Source organism: Leptidea sinapis, chromosome 2 (genome assembly GCF_905404315.1).
Source record: "Leptidea sinapis chromosome 2, ilLepSina1.1, whole genome shotgun sequence".
NCBI classification, from domain to species: domain Eukaryota; kingdom Metazoa; phylum Arthropoda; class Insecta; order Lepidoptera; family Pieridae; genus Leptidea; species Leptidea sinapis.
Window position 1 is genome coordinate 16,065,155 of NC_066266.1, and position 23,273 is coordinate 16,088,427.

Sequence of the window (23,273 nt, forward strand, 5' to 3'; positions counted from 1 at the left end):
GTTATTATTGTGCTATTAACTGAAGCCCCACATACATATTATTTACCCGACTTCAAATAGAAGAATATTATGACATCGAGTGGTTTCTTTTAGATTTACTACCTCAGAACTCGCCCGATTAAAATCGATTTGTAAATTAATGTCAGGCTTTTTATGCCATCAAAATGTTTAAACTTTTTTTTTATATAATTAAATTTATTCAATGTTGTTTTTTACGTCTCTATTGGAATTAACCTCAAAAAGTTGCAGAGAATATGAATTTGTAAGAACCTTGTTTAAAAGTTTACCTTGAAAGTTGGCATTTTTTGTAAAATATTTTTGATTCAAGAATTGTTTGTAATGTCAAAAAATATGTATAAAGTACCTTTCCTGGGTCCACCCAGAAATAAGATACATATACTTTGCCTTAAAAAGGAATTGACAACTCAACTTGCCGAGGGGTAAGAATAAAAATACTTATATATAATAATGATGAAACTCATGATTAAATAAATAAGAAAAACAGAATTATAAAAACTAACCGTTTATTCTATACAAATTTCCGCTATAATACATATTTACAAAAGTAAAAACAGATCGAGAATGTTAAACATAATAATAATAATATTATAAAAGCTTGAGCAAGACGGCACGGCCGCCCCATCATAAGTCCGAACCTACTTAATGCTATTTTAACCTAGGAGAGGAGAAGAGGCGCTACCGAGCGACGCAGTGTCAAGTGTCAAACTGGGTGGTGCACTGCGGCGTACACTGACACATAGTGCGACGCATTGTGTAGTATGGTGCGACGCCGTGTATTCTGGGTGGCGCACTGCGACGCACACCAACACTCAGTGCGACGCATTGTGTAGTATGGTGCGACGCCGTGTATCATGGGTGGAGCACTGCGACGCACACCAACACTCAGTGCGACGCATCGTGTAGTATGGTGCGACGCCGTGTATCATGGGTGGAGCACTGCGACGCACGTCAAAATACAGTGCGACGCATTGTGTACGATGGTGCGATATCGTGTAACCTGGGTGCGCACTGTGACGCAGTGCTGAGTTGTATAGCACTGCGAGGCGAGCAGCAGTGACCACTATGAAAACTCACAAGATACTCGCAGCGAGGATCACCACGTGCGTGTCAGAGGTTACGGAATAACAACTACCAGACGGGACTTGTTGCACATTAAAAAAATTCAGCGCATTTTATAAACAATTATTAATCATCATCATAAGAAGCATATAAGTGAAACTGTTATATCTTCTTAGGGTCCATAAATATGCTTGTAGGTAGCTAGCCTCGCAATAAATATAGGTTTTATACAGCATCGCAACCACTTCATATTCTAGACAAACTTTCTCTTCGATACATCAATATTGTGTAATAATTAATTTCCAGTATTCTCGTAACCTCACAAATAAATTAGCAGCTAAATGACCTGCTTTCTACCAACACCACTCGACGTGACATTCAATTATTTAAGCGTTGTACTTCGGCAAGTAAATAGAACTCACTGCTCCCAGTTGCAAAATGAAGCGAGAACCTTGACCCCGCGCGCGATACGTACGGATACGCCGTACAATTTACTAATAATAATAATATTTGTAGAAGCATAAATGCGCTCGGAACACAAGCTCTATTTATTTGCACTCAGATGCAAGATGTTTGGTTACAAGTGACGCTGTACGGTGCCGTCGAGTGGTGGGTGGACCAGCTCGGGCGCTCGGCCTGTCGGTCCGGCGTCGGTTGCTCTGGCGGCGAGCACGAGACGCCGCGGCGCCGCCCGAGCACACACGAACATAGCCGAACACAACCGGACCCTCTCGAGATTGTTCTAAACGCGAGCACATTTAAATGATGGAGGTGATCAGTCGCGCCTTGAAATTGACTATCCTCTCAGACGTCTGCGCGATGCGGAGGATCAGATCCTGGATGAGATTGGCGATACCACGGTTGGCGATGATGAACAGTCGCGTTATGGGCCCGGGAACACCCTCGGTCAGGTTGTCGCCCTTAGCTCCCTCTTCGCCCTCTCCGGCGCCTCCCGACGACGCGCCCGAAGACGATCCGGCCACCAGCTGTAATCATATGGCGAGATTAGCACACAGTCGCGACCTTCACCGGGTCTACTACTCCCGGCGCCACTAGCTACATATCTATTGTCTAAACTATGAGTGCAGAAATATCGCCGTGCGAAATACAATGTCTACTAGTCCGATCTACGCCTATCTATCTAGTCCCACAGCAGCGTCTACAACGAGGGCTAGCGATCTCAACAGAAGCAGCGGGCGGTAGCGACAGTACTTGTGGGTCAGCGGGGTCGAGCGTGGCCGAGTGCGACGCGGTGAGCCCCACGTTCAGCGAGTCGGTGCCCGCGAACAGTCGGAAAGCCGAGCCCGCGGCGCGAGCCACCATCTCTGCGGGCCGCTGCAACAACCAACCCAACCTCACTGTGGCGCTGTCCTCTATTTGGCAGCCGACATTCACGTGCAGTTTCCGCGTCACCATATTGTTGCAGAGTTTCGACCGCTGGGTGCTGCTCAGCTTTGTGTGTATCTATAGCCTAGTAATCGACTCTGTTTGTCTTTGTTTGGCGTTAGAATTTGTTAATCTTTTTAATCGACTTCATAAAAGGAGGAGGTTCTCAATTCGTCGGTATTTTTTTATGTTTTTGACATCAAAACTTTTGACTGGGTGAACCGGTTTTGATAATTCTTTATTTAAAAGCTGGTGCTTGCCGTGTGACAATAGCTACGATGAGAAAACCATAAAAGTCTTAAATTTGCTATAAGTATGTCCGTGACAAATTTACGAATAACTCAATATCGAGCCAACCGATTTCGATTATTCTTTTTTTATTAGAAAGGATATACTTCAAAAGTGGGATGGTTAGGTTCTAATTATGGTATCCACGACAAAGTAACGGAACTCTTAAATTCTTAGGAGCAAATTAACGATACTCGTCCGAAATTTGTAACAACTTTACTTGTGAATGTTTCTGGCAAATAAAGAACTTTGACTTTGAATCTTTTTTATGCTATCCGGATATTTGAGTCACCTACCGTAACGTCGTTATGGTCAAGTAATTGTCGCAGTCGAACATGATGAACAATGGAACTCCTTAACGACTTACAGTAAGGGTGCGATCTGTGGCAGAATTTATCACTGTATGTAATCAAATTGTAAAGCGTTTACGTTCATTGCTGCATTGCAAAATTAAGTAGATCTACACATATTTCGACAAATTATTAGTTACTGTACTTAGGATTCTTCTTGAGTAGCCTCCAAAGTTCGTTATTTGGTCCTTTGTTACTTACAATCTTTAATAATGATATTTCCATCTGCTTTCTAAGCCCTCGCTTGCTTTGTTTCGCTGATAATATGAAGATATTTAGTTGAATCGTGTCACTCAATGATGTCGAGAACCTTCAACCTGACCTAGCTCGACTGAACAACTATTGACTAGCCAATAAGCTAGATAACCTTCCCGGTTTGGAACCATCTATATGATACGTAATATATTAAACGAATTGAGAGTAAAATTTGTTAAGTATATATTTTTTCGACTAATAAATAACTTAAAATCAGAAAAAATCCTACTGAGGTGAGTCAGGAAAAACTTTCACAAAATTGATAAGCCAGACAGCTCTTGTTAAGTAACGAATTCTTTGAATAGATTCTATCAGCATACTTTTCTGCTAGCGCTGACTGTATTAAGTGTTCGTAACTTGTTAAGATTTTATCAATTTGCTATCCGTGAGGACCTTTAATTGTTAACAGTTACCTGCCTGCTGATCTTCGTATGATTGTATTTTTGTCATAATTTCTGTTTGTAGTAGTTACGTTAAGTTTCAACAGCACGCAACGATAGTCCAGCTGGAGTGCGAACACTCACTTTGTATGAGATTATGTGAATTGATGTGACCCTTATTTTATATCATGTTTAAATAATAATACGGGCGTCGATACGATTTGGGAACCTTCGTAACGTATTAAAAAAAAACTACTTACTATGTACATCATATATTTTTTTAGTTTTATCATTCTCTTATTTTAGAAGTTACAGGGGGAAATAGGAAGTGTCTCTCACGCAAACTATTCAGTTTAGAAAAAAAATATATTAAAAACCTCAATATCATTTTTGAGGACCTATCTGTAGATACCCCACACGTATCAGTTCTAAGTAAGGTTTATTGTTTCTTTTCTTTGTGTATAAATCTTAATGCAGTTTACAGAATATATCTACTTACCAAGTTCTAACGGTATAGTTCTTATAGTTTCGGATAAAAAGTCTGTGACATACGGACGGACAGACGAATCTATAAGTGTTCCGTTTTTGCCATTTGGCTACGAAACCCTAAAAAGCGACATTATGCTTGCCGTGTTGTAATCAGTGACGTATCCATTTCGTTTCGTATAGAGATTCTAAGAATTTAATTTGTATATTTATTTGTCTGGTATTGAATTATATAAGTACTACAGGGTCTTCCACTCTGCGCTTTCAAATTCCAATATAATACAGTTAAGAAATGGTAATGGTATAGAAAGTTATTTGAGATAAATTTACCAAAATATTAAAAATAATTGTCAGAGTTAAGACTGAAACGATCATTAATTAAAAAAAAAATAAAAAAGTGGAAGTGCGTCGGAGTCTGTTGGTCATTACTGTCCTACTCGGACGAGGCTACGAGGCCTGTGAGATATACGTACTCTGACGACGTCGAACAAGAAGTTCCCGGAGCCTCCGCCAGAAGATGAGTCACCTCCTCCGAAGCTCAAGAACCTGTCCACAAAAAACAATGGTTAGTGGTTGCGTCACATCGGTTGTTCGATAATGTGGAACAAGCGCGCACGTTACTCGCACAGATAATAACTGGTTACGTGAGGTGATCGTTATTGTTGCTGACAATAAAAGAAATAATTGTATCGTGCGAATAGAAAACTGTGTAAAAAGATAGCGAGTGTTAGCCAACGTGTCGCCGAGCTTACAGTACGGCGGAGGCGGCTCACCTCTTGTTCCTGCTCTCCTCGCTGTCGTCGGCGTCGTCGAGCGAGATCTCGTCGACGGCGGCGGTGTTGGTCTGTGCGGCGGCCTGCTGGTCGTCTCCCTCGCCGAACGCGACCCTCACCTCCTCCTGCTGCGACTCCGCGCCGGACAGCAGCTGGTTGTCGTCGGCCAGGGCGCTCTGTAACCGAACGGGGCCGTCAGCGAGGTCGTGGCTCGGGGAGGTCGTGGGGATGGCCGGGTGAGATGGTGGTGATGATGAAGGCGTGCGGTCTGCGCGCGCCGGCTCTGCCGTCTCCAGGCAGGCTGCGGTGATGTGCGGCGTCATACCGACCGGCAGGATGATCAGCGCGCGCCTGCGTCGCTCGGGCGCGGCGGTGCTAGTCGTGGTCGAGCTCGCTTCGTCGTCGTCGTCTTCGTCGTCGTCGTCGAGCTCGACGGTTCCGCCGCCGCCGCCGTTGCGTCCGCCGCTGTTGCGGTTCCCTAGGAAAGCTCGGAGGAACACCGGACCGAACACCTTGAGCACCATGCTCGTGATCTGCTGGACCTTCTCTTCGATAATCTACAACAGGCGCACCTTGCAATAATTACGAGCGGCCGGACGCCTCGCTAGCGACCGTTATCGCTATTATCATATACGTTAACAATTAAATAATTTTTGTAAATGTTATAATTTATTCTGTTTTTTAGATTCTAAAACGTAATCTTCGATTATATATTTCATAATACATTTCTAATTATAGTAATATAAAAAATATTGCTTTTTTCTTTTACATTTATTATTTTTCATATATAATAGTAAAATAATTATTGCAAAATACAAATAAATTTATCAGGCCACTGAAAATATAAATTCAATATTATTAATAAAGTTAAAACATCCATCAAGCTGCTCGAACTAAAATGTTATCATGCTGAAATCATAAAAGCTAAATATTATTTGCCGATCAGCTGACATAAATGAGCTGGATCACAAAGTCCGTGTTCCTCACGAACTCAGACTAATATTTCATATTTTAACATTTCTACCACAAGGCGAGGTTATAATTTATACGAACTTCAACTACTTATAATATGTTTGTTCTACGTTTATAACAAGAACATTCACAAGAATATATGAGAGGCCTATGTCGAGCGGTCTCTTTAAGCTGTAAGCTGATATAATTTTATCTGTGTATAACAATATTTTATTTTTTTGTAAGTCGACCTGTTATCCTGACTCTATCAGTGTTCTACTATTGTCCCCAACGAATTTTGCCAAAGATAAATAATTTTAATTAAATAGGACTCTTTGAAATGTGATTTGACTTAGTGTTCATGAAGTAAATATTGTTTTCATTGGGAAGAACAATAACTTGGGCGGGGCTGTGTTTCAATTGTTAACAGCTCAATATAATTATGTGTTTGCATAAAATGTAAATGTAAAAAAACAGTTGTGCTGTTAAACACACAATTCGTGTATAAATGAGTCTATTTTAATTGTATAGCGTGGTATACGCTGCACAGCTACAGTACACCTCTCTGGTGTAGGCAGCGATAGTGTTAGCCAATTGGGGAGACATCAGCACTCCACTTGTCATGACACAGGTCTGATTGTGCGCGTGTGTTACCTGTGTGAGCTGCGGGAACAGTTGTCGCAGGATGCCGATGGTGCGCTTGTTGCGCTCGCTGAGCTCGGAGCCCGGTGCGCCCAGGTTGAGAGTAGCGAGCGTCTCCTGGAACCAGAGTAACACATATACATACATACATGTACTGTCACTTGATCTATGACAATACAATCCCTGGCTGTTGCGTCATAGGTAAGACAGAATGATATGAATGAAAGGATTAAGAAATTGTGATAATTCATTGATTTTATGCAGAGTTAACATTAATGTGGTAACACGGATCATATCAGATAAATAGATACATGTGTTACGTCGTAGTGAGCGGCGCGGGCCTCAGTATTTAGAACAGTTTGTCTGCAGCGCTTCCTTTCACTTTAGCCGTCTCAGTTTAAACTTATAGGACAGTTTATAGACATATATATCAATCTATCCTATAAGTATATATACAGTTTATATTAAATTTAAATATATAATTGTAAAATTAATTAACAGCTTCAACTCATAGAAAACTATCAAGAAATTGATCCTTGCCAGGGTACCACATAACTTATCGAATAGTTAATTGTTTAGAGTTTTAAGTAATCCTTACAGACATGTTGCCGCGCTCTTTGCATAAGTTTCTCCTCCATACACATTTTAATATGCCTGATGGAAAAGAAATAAAGTATGGCTGGCAAGTACTTATGGAGCAGCGAACAAACATAATAAATTTTCCACCTTTCCGCTCCATCCGTGATAACACAGCTGCCCATTATAGGGGAATACACTTAAAGATTGAATGTCTCGTGAGGAATATCCTTTGTCTCTGTCTTCTGTGAGTGAGTGTTTTTATGAGCCTGCACGACAAGGAACCGTTGGGTTCGCTGATCACTCAGTTATCTACCAAGTGATCAGCGCCACCCACGGCACACTCCTGCCCTGCTTCACCCGAGGTGTCAAGAGCTCTGCCGACTTAGTAGCTGAATGTGCGTGAATTTTAGTAGTATTGATCATTTTGAACAGTTTTCGTATACACGTCCGTGAGTGCAAGCAGAACTCTAAAGACCACAACTGTCGATGGAAACAAACAACAAAAGATGGCGGTTGACGGTCGACTTAACCCGGCGGAGTTCAGCGCTAACGGCTAGCAGCCATTACCAGCAATTAGTACCGCCAGGGCACCGTCACCTCTACCACGTTACAGTCACGCGATATTATAATCTGCGGCGACCCGGCGACCCGGCCTCATTGTGTCTGTCGGTAGTGCGAATGTGTAAGTCGGCGGCAGTACGCTCTTCCCAATCTTATGTTCAGCCTATGTATGTGGCGGGTAATGTGTAGAGCTCGCGGCCGCGCTCGCCGCTTGTGAAACTGTTTACATAACAGCAGATGTTGCGTTACGTTCTGTGATATATGCGCTCGTTGACGGACAATCTTATTTCCATGTCGTAAACACACTTAGATACTTAAGCCGACCATTAACTGGGTTTTTTGGTCGTCGCTCATTAATTGGGGTCAGTTATATAACTTTATGACTTTTATTTTGGTGTCAGTCAATACTATTGACAAAATATTATTATCTTCATCTTTTTGGTGACGAGAATATAAAAAACTCTTAAGCAATTTGTTATTTTAAAGTGATAGCACTCACTTCTGCGATTAATAATCTTTATATATATATCTTGTGTGCGTGTAACGGCTGTACCGATTTTTCAAATTTAAGACGTGTGTACAGGACAACGTTTGTCGGGTCTCAATTTTAGTTACAAATTTAATGACATTGTTTGTTTTAATGTCAAGCATTTCACCCAATAAGTCTAAATATGTAATGTCGCGGCTTAGTTGCCGCTCAGTTAGATAAGAGCACAAGGTGCGGAGGACGGCCGCTGTGGCTGCAGCGCTGTTGGATTACAATCTGTTGGAATCCAAACATTCACACATAGTTGTGATCCATCATGAGTCATAAACACAACTGTCTCCGCTGCAGCCTCACCTGCCACTATTCTTACCGGGTGTTATCATGGTGAGATCATTGCTCGAAAATTTAATTCGATGTCTTATTGTATCAGACCGTTCCATGGCATCTTTGACTCCTTATTGTATTGATTTAAGTTGATTTAATTTTCCAATAAATAAATACTTAAGTGGTAAGTCTCAAAGGGTCATCACAAACACACATGTTGAAATAACCCATAAAACTATAATGTCCAAATTTAAATTGATTGCTTATCAAAAACAAAGAAGAAGTATTGGTAGTTAGTTTGTATGCATATCAGGAAGAATATATATGTTTGGGCATCCCTAAAGTGCAGCTGTTTGCTGTTCATGGATATTGTTCAAGCCCACAGGTCCTGCCACATATGTATTATTGCTAGATGTTACTTCATTGTATGTCTTCTTGCACAATTATCACGTAAAATAAATATATCCTTTATATTTATATATTTCTAGACTTTGAAAATAATGCAATACATGCATGGCTTGTGATCACTCAAAATAATAATAATTTTCACTCAGTTGAGGTTGGAATGCTGAATGTTTCAGCTGATGAATAACTCGGGGCATGAGTGATTAAAAAAATATTTTTAAATAAAAATATATCTAAACTGAGAATATGTAGATTTTGTAACGTCGACACAAGTACTGAAAATTATTAATTGCCCAATTAGTACAAAATTTATGTCCTATTATAAAATAACAAGGATGTGGTAAGCTGGTACCAGTTCATCGTCACTCATCATTCACCATGATCGTACTGTTGCTAAAGTATCGCAGATGTTTGAACAACGTTTGAGGAAAACTCATTGAGGAAACATCGTGCTGTCTTAAATGTTGGTACTAAACTACTCACGTTGTCGTTTCAATAGTAATAATAATCATTTATGAAGTACCAGACTATCAAACATCCCCCCCCCCAACCCTCCCTCTGCCTTTTCAATTGGATACATTCAGTGACACGTCATATAATTATTTTACTCCTTATATAATTATTCATCTTACTTAAATTTTTCCATTCCGGGATGTTTACCAATAGGATCGATTAACAAAATATCTTCAAATAGTTATAAATCTAGATAAAATGTGAAACAGTGCATGCGGTTTGCTCAGTAGACAGGAAGCATCTCAAATGTAGTGTTAATATTTTCTTTGGCGTCTCAAACACACTTTAACAAAATCAACGACATTGACATTGACATGTATCGTCCTGACAGTTGACACATGCGTGAGTACGATGTACAGATAAATGACGAGCACGGTTGATAAATGTTTATGATGTGATTGTTAACTATATATACATTGTTCACTTTAATATATCTCATACTAATTATTCAAATTGTATAATGAGAATTAAGATTCATGTTACATAAGCTTTTCTTTTTGTTTTTTCTTTATGTATAATGTAGAATAACGCAACTTGCAATTATGAAGTTAATGTATTGTTAATGTTTACTTGAGTTATTGTTGGTTCGTGTAATTAAAAACAATGAACGTAGTATAATATAAATTAATATATAAATACTTGCTGACCCGACAGGCATTGTCCTGTTCATACTAAAAAAAACTTTAATGAACTTTTAATTTAGTAAATTCCGTTCTTAGGTGAGCTGTACTCCACGAAAGGAATATTTCTACGAAATTTCAAGGGCCAACCCCTTTTTTGGGTTGGTTCTGGAGATATCGTGATGAGTCAATACGCAGATGGAAATGTTAGGTATATATATATATATGTCGGAGAATTAGAATATACAAGTTATATGGCCTGTATGATTATATTCTACTCTGTGTTTGAAGTTGTCACTGTGTACGTCAATGTCGGTGACGTTATTGAAGTTAGTTATTATTGTCCATCAGTAGAGCGATAATTTTGAAGTTGCATTCGTCTTTAAGCTAGCGCCCGCGCCGGTTGTGGGCACTGATCGACTTAAATAACATGGTGGATACCAACACCGTGACGCCCGATTTTTAAATCCAAATGAATCTCCGAGAGATATATATATATATATAGATATAAATAAATAGTTATAACGCGTACTTGTGCGCTGTTGGCGGGCGCTATAATCTCTATGATCTCGGGGGTGTTGTCGTCTGCGGCGGGCGCGGGGGCAGGGTCTGCAGCCGGCTCGGGGGCGGGGGCGGCCCCACTGGTTGCCAGCAGGGCCAGCGACACGAGCGCGGTGAGAAGGTGTGCGGAGCTCCTCATGGTGGCGGGGTGAGTGTGGTCTGCTGTCTGCTGCGGCTCGCTGGCTCTCAAATGATATCTGATGGACAAACAACACCACAATGTAGAATTGTTCAAAGATTGTTAATATGCTGTCACGTTTTTGTACTGGAAAATAGCCGAATTATAACAAATTAAATTTTTCAAAAACATTGGCTGGCGTTGAGCGGGGCGAGTATAGTACTTCATTAATAAAATTGTGAATTGAACAAAATTTCTCAATGAATTGCTTATTAGGTGATCATTTCTTGATATTGTTTTTTATTTTTCTTACAAATGTGTTTAGTTATGGTAACCGATGAACCTATCTATGTATATGTAACCTCCAGTTGCCATCAGGAATAAAGAGAAAACTGGATAGCTGACGTACCTTCACTTTCAAATGTAATAAAAATAAAAATTGTGTTTAGTAATAACATAATGTGGTATATTATTAATACACAATCACACGTAACTGATGTTCTGTGATTGTTTCAACGTAAGCCGCTTGCGTCAGTCATAGATGTTCGTAACAGTTTAATATATATTAAAAATCTCTTTAATAGAGTACCTCTACATTCAAAAGTGGCCCATGCTTACTGCTACCTTTATCCGCATCTCACTAAAGATAATGGTAACATATGAAAATGTCATAATATAAGGTTCAATGGTTATCGAACAGCAAGAATTATAACTTCGTTCGATGACTGGTCAGTGGTCAGTGCTGGCCGCGCCGCCGTGGCGACTTTGAACTCAATCCAAATGGAAAGTAAAGCGAACAGCCTTCACGCCTCCGTAAATTATTTTATTAAACCACTTTTATATTTTTAAATAACAACAGTAAAGTGGAGTGTGTACTGTACTGTAGCCAATGTCCTTATTGGCGTACAGAATGTCGAGGTTGGTTTGTGATTGGTCACTATTTTGTCGAACAAATTGAGCGTTACTGTGTACATTCAATAATGTTTAAAACTCATCATATGTCATATTATGACATAATTATATTGTACAAATGTGATGGTTTGGAGTTGTTTAGACTTTACGATTCCGTTGTAAATAATAATATACCTAAATAGATTATTGTTATAGTTAAGATACTTACATATTTATTAATATCCCCAAATACTACTTTTTATATAATATATAAATATAAATATAATGTCAATTTTAAAACATTTTATATTCAATTAAGGGGCTGTTTCACAATTTACAAGGAAAGTTACGAATATGCTACTTGCTGCTTATCTATCGAATAACGATATAATTTGCGTTTGACAATGTATTAATAGTGTTATGTAGCAGATAAACGCCCTTTAAATTATAGAATGGATCGAATAGCAAATATCATAGTTATCTGCTGGATAGCCTGACAGAGCGACAAGCATTTGACAAAATAATGTCAATTTATATAATGGTAGAGGAGCTCAAGAGACTAAACATGGTGTTACTCGAACGTCGTGGGCTCCTATTGGATTGTGTAGGTAGAATGCATCTAGTAAATAAACATAGCGGTGAAGTGATTGTGAAACGCAAACTATTTTATTTAGAACTTCTATGTAGCCATCAATTTATCTAGCCTATGACAATCTTTATGAAACACCCCTTAAGACAGACTTAAAAAAAGATAAGACATTCTAGCACACGAAGTAGTCTACGTGGGCACTACAGCCACGCCTTCTACTGCCGTAAGAAGTAATAATGTGCAAACATTATTGTTGTTCGGTTTGTAGGCCGCCGCACCTACTGGACTTAAGTACTAAGGTTACTGAACTAACAAGACTTATCACTACTTATCAAATGTCTCAGAATGACGACTATATCGATGCCACTCCACTCTTTTGTTTAAATGAAGAACCCTGAGCAGCTGCATGGTGATGGGCGGCCTACCGCTAACTCGAATGGTCAGCTTTTCTGATAAAAAATAAATCCTAAAGTGATCCTAAAGTGATGGAGGGGATAATTATATTTAAGTTGTCTAGATCTAAAAAGTGACTAATGAGCTCAACGAGGTCATTGGTCATTGATGGCGTGCTGATGTGGAGCTGATAGTGGAACCGACTCCAACCAGGCAGCCGCAGCGGTTATTTCTTAAAGAGTCGGTTATCGGAGCGCAGTTCCGTTCCTGTTGCGAGCTACGGACGACCATGATCCACAATAAATATATCCTGTGTGTTGCTAACACTCAATATAAGCTTAAGAAAATTTGTATCAGTAATTGTTTTCAATTTAGCAATCTTACGCCACCGTCCCCGATGTTGCAAATTATAAATTAGATTAGTGTTGCATGGATTAACATTTCATTACAAATTAGAACGACTTGTGCCAACATGGCGGCCTGCGCCCCGCAACCCGACGGCTTACGAGATCTTAACATATAATATTATAATGTGTCAAAGGTAAAGCATTTCTTAAACGAGGTGATGGTATATGGCTTCGCACATCTTTATGATTATTTTAATAAAAATTATTGAGAAACTTGAAGGTGATAAAAAGTTGAAAGGAAAAATTGCAAAATGTTATTTTAAGTGAAGGTTTATGTTTTATGTGTAGAGGTCGCTACATGGTAATTAATTAACACGTCAAATAATTAATTGCGGACCACTGGGTTACAAAATGTCATAAGTTGCTAAAACTATCCCAGCAATAAACATACTCCGTGGGAGTGCCACTTGAGTCTCTCTCTCCCCAAGAGAAGGTAGCCTTCGATGAAGGCTTAGAGGGCACTTGCCCAAAGCCAACCTCAGGTGGTGTTTAGTGGGTAGGGACTTAGATTTAAGGTGAGTCCCACATAACCAACGCAGCCTTACTTCCTTTGTCTGGGCGCAAAAAAATAGTTACTAAAGTAGTACGGAACGCAACACGACAACCTGTGTGCGATCACGTGAGCGTGTCGTGCCACTCTGAGCTGCTGTCGAATGAACCTCATAATTATGTGAACAAAAGTATAATGTCAAAAGTTGGATCACTGTTGTCCGCACCCCCGTTGTCTTTCTGTCAAGACCCTTATTTCAGGACCACGTGGAGGTATCGAGTTGAAATTAAAATGGTCGAGGTATACAGTCTCTTGAAGCTGTATTAAAATGAAACTTCTAAGTTAACGTAACCAAAGATACGGCCGTATATGCTGCAAACGTATACATATACACTCTCCAGGAATCAAAATTGCTTATCGATAATTGGCAAGTAATACTGTCATATGCTACAAATATAGGGCAAAATCTGAAAACTATCCATCAAAAATAATTCTAGTCGGTGTCGCACCGTGTCGATCCTCGCACGACACTTAACAATGTGTTTTCGGATTTCCAATTCATATTATTTACGTTTATATTATTTATTTCGTATATTTAAAAGATCATCAAAGCACTTGTAATTCCTCTGTTGTAACAAGACAGTATGAGATGCGGTGATCACTTACTATCAGGTGACCTCACAATGTTATGTCTCCAAGAGAAGTCAGCGGCCTGACTGCTATGTATAACATATAGCGTTACAATGTTGTCATCACGTCAGATTTGTGGCGGAGTGTGAATGTTTTGTAAGCTCATAATATAATGTTTTGATGTCGACATTCACATTTGAGTCTTAATACGTGCAACGAATTTTACTTTTTACCGAAATGGAAATATTACAAGGCTGCCTTGAAACTGTTGCGCAAAAATATAAAATACTTCCGCCAAATCTAAAGCTCGCAGAGTGAGCTGTCGAATAAAATCAACTCGAATTTTTAATGTTTCCATTAACATACTAATTAACGGGACCTTGCATGTCAATGGGCGCTAACATGAGGTCTCTCTGAGGTTGACTCACGGACAACACAAACATCAATGAGTTTTGTAAAACTGTCTAAGTTTTAAATGTTTATTGGCGAGGAGTGATTTACAGATAATACAATAATCTTTTGTCAAGTAAATTTTTAAAACACTTCTAAAAAAACAATTACCACGGAGTCAGAACTATGCATATTATTTCATTGAAATTGATTGATCCACAAGTCAACCATCGCGAATCCTATCTGCTGCAGGGATCTGCATGGAAAACTCAGTTTTATACATATAACGATATTGTCAATACGTGGGATAGTGAGATATTTTAATCAAATCTTTTCAAACAAATCTTAAGAGGCCAAATGAAATGGAAAATAGGGCCGTAAGGAAATCCTAGAGTTCAAACAGTGTGCTGTCCTTTGTTTTAAGGGCTGAGTTTTCATGATGAAAACGTCTGGCAGGCTTTCATTCAGCATTGACATACGTTGGAAGAGGGTACGTTAGGGTAGGGACCTATCGTCGTGGAGATCTTTGGGGGAGGCCTTCGTCCAGCAGTGGACGTCTTCTGGCTGATGATGGCACTGATGATTCGGAATTTAAACTATGTTGATTTCATGGAGGTGTTGAAACTCAGTACTAGTCAAACTAAAAACCTAGCTTCCATAGCTTCTAGATCGCTTCAACTTGGTAGGCGTTGGTTCATGTTGAAACATCCATTTTGTCGATTGGCGTTTCGTTTCTGTTTCCTATTGATAAATCCAAGATTGATTGCGTTTGACGATGACATAAACAAGGCGAGAGATGCCAACTCCATGTTTACAGATCAAGTATCGACCAATCAACGCGGGCGTTCTACTGAGCACCGGTTAACTTGTGCAGCACCCAACGTGACACTGTCCTTCTTACAAGAAGATGATCGTGTAGAATTTCATAAACACTTCCTGATCTAATCTGAAGTATGCGCTCACTCTCCTGACATGTAATGCGCCTATTTACTTGAATAAACTCAAAGTGTGTGGACCGCGGTCACATTATACCAGCGGACCCTTTACGTGACAGCTTACAGTTTAATATTTCAATGACACTCGATAATTTATACGAGCTCGTCATAATTGACCAGTGAAACATAAAAAACTTTTCTGAAAGCTTTCTGTGTATCCTGGTAGAGTAAAGTTCAATAAAATCCTGAATAATTACAAACCAACCTCGACATTTTGTACTCCAATAAGGACATTCGCTCAATTAAGGGACCAACTTTACTTTACTTTGCTGTTGTTATTTAACAACGATACAGTTGTGGAGTTAATTTATGGAGGTGCGGGCCACAAAGGCAGTAATAAAAATATATAAATATAAAAATGACCACGCCTTTTTAATACCAACATCGGGCTTCTATTAAGAGCTGTGATTTTACCTTTTGATTTGCGGGAAAAGTTAAGAATATAAAAGATTTTTATTTACACCAACAGACTGTCGAAACTCTCGTAGAACTTGCTGTGTGTCGCAACAGATAGCGAATGGTGTTGCGAATGTTCGCTGTGTGTGTCCGGGGTTATAACAGTCAGCACTTGTGACAATGTTAATACAATTTAAAGAACTCAAAACAAATAATACAATTCAAACCAATTGAAATCTGAATAAAAATTAAAATACTTACAAAACCTTTTAAAAAGAAGAGCAAATATTTGAAAAAGGAGTCATTTAGGTTATTAATATCACGTACATTATAATATTATCCATTTATATGTAACAGGTAAGTCGTAGTTATTGTTGTTATACCATTTTCATTTTCATTTTCATTGGTAAAACTTAAAGTACAACTTGGTTAATATATCCAGCAGAGATCATGAGCGCATGGAAAACAATATTTACTTTATTTAAATGTTAGCCAGCAAACACTTCAGATATTATGTTTATTGGACGTCCTTCTGTCTAAATGTCACAACGCGACAAATAAAGACTCTAAATAAGTGTTGAGTGCTGTTGGATCATGTTTGTTAATTGTTATATAAAGGACGTCGTGTAAAACATAAAGCGCTGAGCCTGCGAGCAGAACGACACATTTCGTATTGTTGCTGACTGTGAAATAAGTGTGAAGCGAACGGTCATTTAAAATGCTTAAAAACTATGTTATTAATTCAATTGAAAATAATTATTTTCAATTCCTTACTGCAGAAAATCAGTGTTCAGAAATACAATCCTGAATATACAAATCTAAATAAAGAGTTTTACAAATGTTACGAGGGCTTAGTCTTGTGGCACTTGGCAGCAATGTGTGCAAAGTGACGGCAACGCGAACCTTCTGATCAATACTAAATCACAAGTTACTTGCGGGTGGTCTATTAGTTCTATTACCGATGATATGAGACGGCGTTTTTAACGCTGTTTAACGCAACGCAAACTATTCTAATATATCAAGTCGTGTCGACCCACGACTCATAAAGTAAAACACATTTCTAAGAATATTTATACGGGACTAAAACGAGTCGTCATTATCAACATCAGCCGAAAGACGTCCACTGCTGGACAAAGGCCTCCCACAAAGATCTCCACGATGGTCCTGCGCTGCCCTCTTCCAACGTATTCTGGCGATCTTGAACAGATCATTGGTCCAATTTGTGGGGGGCCTACCAACACCAAGTTCACATTCCCATTACAATTTATTTGATTAATACATTGTAAAAGTGATCTCCGAAAATAAAACAAAAATGCAAAATAATTTACCAGCCATAAACTAAATGAATAAACAGACAGACAATAGCAGGACTCAATCAAAGAAATTCAGCATGGACAGTACAAACTAACAGACACCGCAGTAATAAACGTTTAGTGCAGTAGGAATAAAGGTGTTGTATATATAATATTTATGGCGAGATCGTCAACATCGGTGGTGGTGTGGTCTCTGGTGTCCTCGGTAACAATGCGTCGTAATCTCCGAAGTGTTTCTGTTTCAACCACACCATCTCCCAACTGCAACGATATTGAACAAAAACAACGAGGAACCTTGTTGTAATACACGCGTTACATTATCTCGAGCGCACAATTACCTCGTGTGGTTGCGCTCCGCGTGCTGCATAACAATTTAATATGTACATTCAATATATATTGATACTAGGTACAATTCTACATATCCCAAAACTTTATAATAAAATGTTAAAAAATTCAAATACACTGGCCTTCAAAAGTAAGTATCACACTTTTAAAATTGGGATAACGTTTAAAGTTCACAAGATATACTTTCGAAATAAAAAGGACTCCAAAGAGAATTTAATTTTGTACATAAAAACTTTACAGTCGGTAACCTTCTTTTAAGAATTGGCTGAAAAAAAACTTCAAAAACAAAACCATTCCTTTTTCAAAGTGGACGTTTCCGAATTACAATTTTACCATTCACATTTTTCTTTCTGTTTTAAATTTTTTTCAAGATCGATGGGTCTTGTTTTAAAAATTTATGCCAAAAAGCACATAACATTTATTTATCATGCCTCTTTCCTTTGAAGAATGTGCTAGGATCATGGCTTTTCTGGAACTAGGCATCAGTATGCGTCGCACTGCAAGAATAGTGGGTGTGACGGTACGAACGGTCCAGAAGGTAAAGCGAAGGTACGAAGAGACTGGACACCATCTGAGGAGACCTTGTAATGGCAGACCCAGGTGATGACCTTGTTATGTGACCAAGAAGAGTGGTCAAGAATTTTGTTTGCAGATGAGTCTCGATTCTCCCTTTACACTTCTGATGGAAAGCGAAGTGTTTACAGGCGACCTGGTGAGCGATACCTTTAAGCCTGCATCTCAGAAAGAGTCCAATACGGTGGAGGCAGTGTACATGTATGGGCTGGCATATCTTCAGAAGGTCGCACAGAGCTAGTAGCCATAGAAAATGGCACCCTCACTGGGCAAAAATATGCTCAAGAGATTCTCAATGAGTATGCAGGGCCGTATTTAGCAAATATGGGTGATGGATCGATGCTGATGCATGATAATGTCCGGCCACACACGGCTCATATCGTACAAGAGTATATTCAGGAGGTCGGTATCAGCGGGATGGCTTGGCCATCAAGAAGTCCTGATCTCAACCCGATTGAGCACGCCTGGGATGAGCTTGGGAGGCTAGTCAGAAATCGCAGACCACCACCTACTACCCTCAGGGCACTATAGTAGGCCCTGGTAGAAGAATGGGAGAATATTCCCCAACATCGGCTCCGAAACCTAGTGTTCAGTGTGCCAAACCGACTCGAAGCTGTAATCAGAGCTCGAGGAGGCAATACCAGTTATTAAAAATTAAATAACATGTAATACATTTTAGTTGAATTTTTTTACACTAAACTAAAATGTCTATTTTCATTGTTTTATCTTTTTTAAGTTAAAAATGTTACTAATATATAATTTTAGTTTCTAATAATTAAAAAATTTGCAACAAAACGTTTTTAATCTTAAATCTCTACCTTCTATAGTTAAGAAAAAAATTTAATTTGAAAAGTGTGATACTTACTTTTGCAGGCCAGTGTATTTAATAATTGGCATAACCCGATTACCAATTCAATGTCATGATTGAAGAGAGCATTGTTTACTTCGTTGTACTTAAATTGTTTTGTTTATAGCACATATTTGTCACTAGCTGACCCGGCAAACGTTGTTTTGCCATAAAATTTCTGTATGAATCTTGACTTCGACTGATTTCTCTCCGACGTACTTTACAAATCCGACTACTACGAAAGTCTTTTTCAAATATGCGTTAGAAATAAATTAATAATTTTTATTGTATTGTTTATTGTTATATTTGGCGATAATGGGTTACACTTAAAATATAGACATATGCTGTCGCGAGCTTTTTTCTAGGACTATTTATGATAAATAATTATATTATACATTATAATATTTATAGCTCCTACAGTTTTTTGCAGTGCATGAATTGCTCGCAGAATGCTATTTTATTCCTACATACTGACACTTATCGTATTATTTTAGATAATTCATAATTTAGTTTTATAAATTATAGCCTATGTATTATTCTGATGTGTAAGCTATATTATTCTAAAGTTTCATCAAAATTCATTTAGTAATTTTTGTATGAAAGAGTAACAAACATATACACTCCTACAAACTTTCGCAATAATAATATTAGGATGTATGTTTGTAACTGTTATTTCCGACTTACTTGACACTCATCGTAATATTTTGGATAATTCAAACTATATCTTTATAAATTATAGCCTGTGTTTTAAGTGTTATTCTGATGCATAAGCTATATTATGGTAAAGTTTAATTAAAATCCATTCAGTAGTTCTTACGTGAAGGAGTAACAAACATACATCCATAAATTCTTACAAACTTTCGCGTTTATAATATAAGTAGGTTCCATACATTCTTACAAACTTTCGCGTATATATTAATATTTCTAGGTACTTTAAATACCAGATCCGATAAAAGCATTTATTTTTATATAAGGATCAAAAATTTGTTGCTACCGAATGTGCGTTAGTAATAAATTAATAATTTTTATTGCATTTATGTATCACTATTTCGGCGATAATGGTTTACACATAAAATATAGATATATGCTGTCGCGGGCTTTTTTCTAGGATTATTTAAGATACATAATTATATTATACATTATATATTATTTGTAAATCCTATAGTTTGCAGTGCACACATGAATAGCTCGCAGATTGCAGATATTTTTCCTAGAAATACTACACACTATATCTTTATAAATTGTAGCCTAGGTATGTGTTATTCTGATTACGATTAAGCTACATTATTATAAAGTTTCATCAAAATCCATTCAGTAGTTTAAATGTGAAAGAGTAACAAACATGCAATCTTACAAACTTTCGCATTTATAATATTAGTAGGATAATTCTGAGTTACTTGAAGTGTCACCCGCAAACAATACTACACATAAATGTGAATAACATTATTGATAAGTATTGTGAAATAATATATATATATATATATTACGTCGAATGTAGTTCCCCAGTGATCTATCAACAATAACATTTATGTTTGTTTCTTGAACTTAAGTCACCCGTACCTACATTGCTATATACGTATCGATGTTGGTAGGTGCGGTCGCCTCCTTCTGAATTAATATTCTCAATGTTTATGTTTCAAAACACCACAAGAAAGGCTGGCTTAAACATTTTGCCTAAGTTTGAAAAGCGAGAATTTGGAATAACATTGTCGTTCGTTTGATTATTATACTTGCACGCCTGCATTAGTTAAATGATCATTCTGAATTAGATACAATAACAAACAATCAGTTGCTCCACGTTAAGATAAAACGCCATTTTACTTTATATCAGCAGGTACTTATTGTTTATCAGGAAAATGTAATATTGTTGTACTAACCGGCACCATGCCGAAATGTCACTTGAACAAATGACCTGCACTTCGTTTGGCAAACGAACATAATTTATATTTAATGAACGTTTTATTCCGTAATGAGAACACTTGTGTGACGGCTCGCGTGTTGCGTCACGAGGATGGCAGGTTTAACACGTGCGAGCATCACATTAGATTTGACGCTAATTAGGTTGAGGAGCGGCGAGGGTTCAGCCAACCATAGTGTACCTACTTATGTTATAACTAAAGAAACAATGCTAACAGTGTCACTCGAACCGTGGAAATAAAATTAGTTTAATGTGATCAGAAGATTGCGACGAGACAAGTGACAAGCGACATCCGACAGACGAGGCCGCGGAGCAGGCGGCTGCGGCGTGTAATTACCGCCGCCGACTGTTCTATTATCATAGTAGCATTGATCTTGATGAGGATTCTACTTCCACAGTTTGATGATATAATAATGAAGTAACACGGACAAGTAAAAAAAGGACTCCGCGCCGTGATATTAGCATGTGAAGCACCTTTATGCTGGGTGTGTGCGGTTACGGGGTATACCAGTAACACAATTTTTTCTTCCTTAATAAATCATATATCCAAAAATACTTTTATATTACTGTGTTTACACTTTTTCACAACGCACGACGGCATTTTTAAAATATTTTATTGCAACGCAAACTGATCTGTCACAGAGGATGGCAAATCTCATAATGGCGGCCGATCGGCGTGTATTAGTGTAAGTCTATGCGTGGGGCTGTGTATTTACATGTTTACTGGCTTGTTTTGGTGCCTCACTGTTATGCAAGGTGACATGGACCTTATTTTTTTACTCGTCCGTGTGAAGTTATAATATTGTAGTAAAAGGATGGACTACAGAAATATAATGAATAAAAACTATTAATTTTACATTCATTGATTATTGCAAAGCATTTTTTGACAGCTTTATACAATTTTCCAAGTCTGGAGGAACAAAGTATCGGTGGATTGTACAGTAACATCATAAAAAACATCTATAATAAAAGCAAGGGCTGCATAAAGCTAGAATGAGAAGGAAACTCTTTTCCGATAAAAAGAGGTGTCAGACAGAGAGACCCTTTCTCCCCAAAGCTTTTTTCAGGGTTACTCGACAGCATATTTCTAAAAATACATTGAAATGAGTTTGGCTTAAATATTAATGGTCAACCACTAAATAACCTCAGGGTATCTGACGTCATTGTTTTGTTAGAAGAATCCAAGAAAACTCAAAATTTTGATACAACAGCTTGCGCAGGAGAAACATGATGTGAGACTAAAGATGAATCTAACAAAGACAAAATTGATGACCAACTCAGAACAAATAGGAGTGGAAATGCGATGAGACACTAACAGTGTATGTTAAGGAATATGTTTATTGTTTACCGTGGACAAATCACTAAGGAAAATTACAAAAAAATTGTAACATGTGGAATCAGAAAGTATTGGGTACTAAAGGATATTTTGAAAAGCAAAGACCTAAGCATAAATATCAAAACGAAGACTTACAACACGTGCATCATACCATACATAAATTAAAGCTGCAAAATATTTTCTTTCAGTCAACAACCAGAGAGAAACTTGCAATATGTCAGCAGGTAATGAAAAGGAGTGTGTTGGGAATAAAGATTAAGGACAGAATCCATAACACAGCCATCTGGCAAAGTATAAGAGTATATATCATGACATCCTAATCCGAATAATGATCACCAAAAATGGCTATGGATAGGTCATTAGCTGCGCTACAACCTGAAGAAATGCAATCCAAGCAGGATTCAGGAGGAGAACGGTTCAGAGGACGGCCCTCAAAAACTGGGAGGTCGAAATACACTAGACACTGGGCCCATATTGGATCAGGGTTATTTTGGACCAAAAAAACTGGAGGGGATTGGAGAAGACCCTTACCAATAGGCATTTCGACGAGTCAGGGACACTTAAATTTTTATGTTCCAATCGGAACCAGTTTATTAAAGTTTATCTTTTAAATATTCAAACTTGTATAATTATTCTTGTACTACACCACCCATTCTTGTACCCACTTTACTGAGAAATAAAATATTGAATTACAATTATTGTAATGTTATAAATAAATAAAAAAGTAACCAATGTAAATTATATGTGACTGCAGAGGTCAGAGACTGCTTACATTAAGTAACATTAAGTGGTATTATGTCAATCACTACATTTTATTTTTTATTGAATAATTTATGTACGAAACTAACGTCAAGTGATTTGATTGACTGCTTGTTTCTTATCGCTGACTTAATGATTGGGAACCGGCAATAGATAATAATTGTTACACAAGACACAGCGCAGCAGCCACGAAATGGAAATATATCACAGGACATAACAATGTTAACTTATTGCACTTTGGC

The 23,273-nt window shown here is 38.1% G+C and overlaps 1 protein-coding gene across 2 annotated transcripts in view; it reads right to left on the reverse strand.

The window, feature by feature from the left end:
- Positions 1-507: 507 nt before the first annotated feature.
- The window catches only part of LOC126977275 (uncharacterized), a 37,445-nt gene continuing 14,679 nt past the window's right edge, over positions 508-23,273 (reverse strand). The window contains exons 2-7 of one of the 2 annotated variants that reach the window (XM_050826036.1): positions 10,613-10,838; positions 6,604-6,708; positions 5,328-5,555; positions 4,999-5,174; positions 4,699-4,771; positions 508-2,066 (exon numbers count right to left, since the gene is read on the reverse strand). In XM_050826036.1, the coding sequence (XP_050681993.1) occupies positions 1,839-2,066; positions 4,699-4,771; positions 4,999-5,174; positions 5,328-5,555; positions 6,604-6,708; positions 10,613-10,780 (978 nt within the window). In that variant the 5' untranslated portion in view covers positions 10,781-10,838 and the 3' untranslated portion in view covers positions 508-1,838. The remainder of the gene's footprint in view (positions 2,067-4,698; positions 4,772-4,998; positions 5,175-5,327; positions 5,556-6,603; positions 6,709-10,612; positions 10,839-23,273) is intronic. The other variant, XM_050826045.1, reaches the window with a different exon arrangement.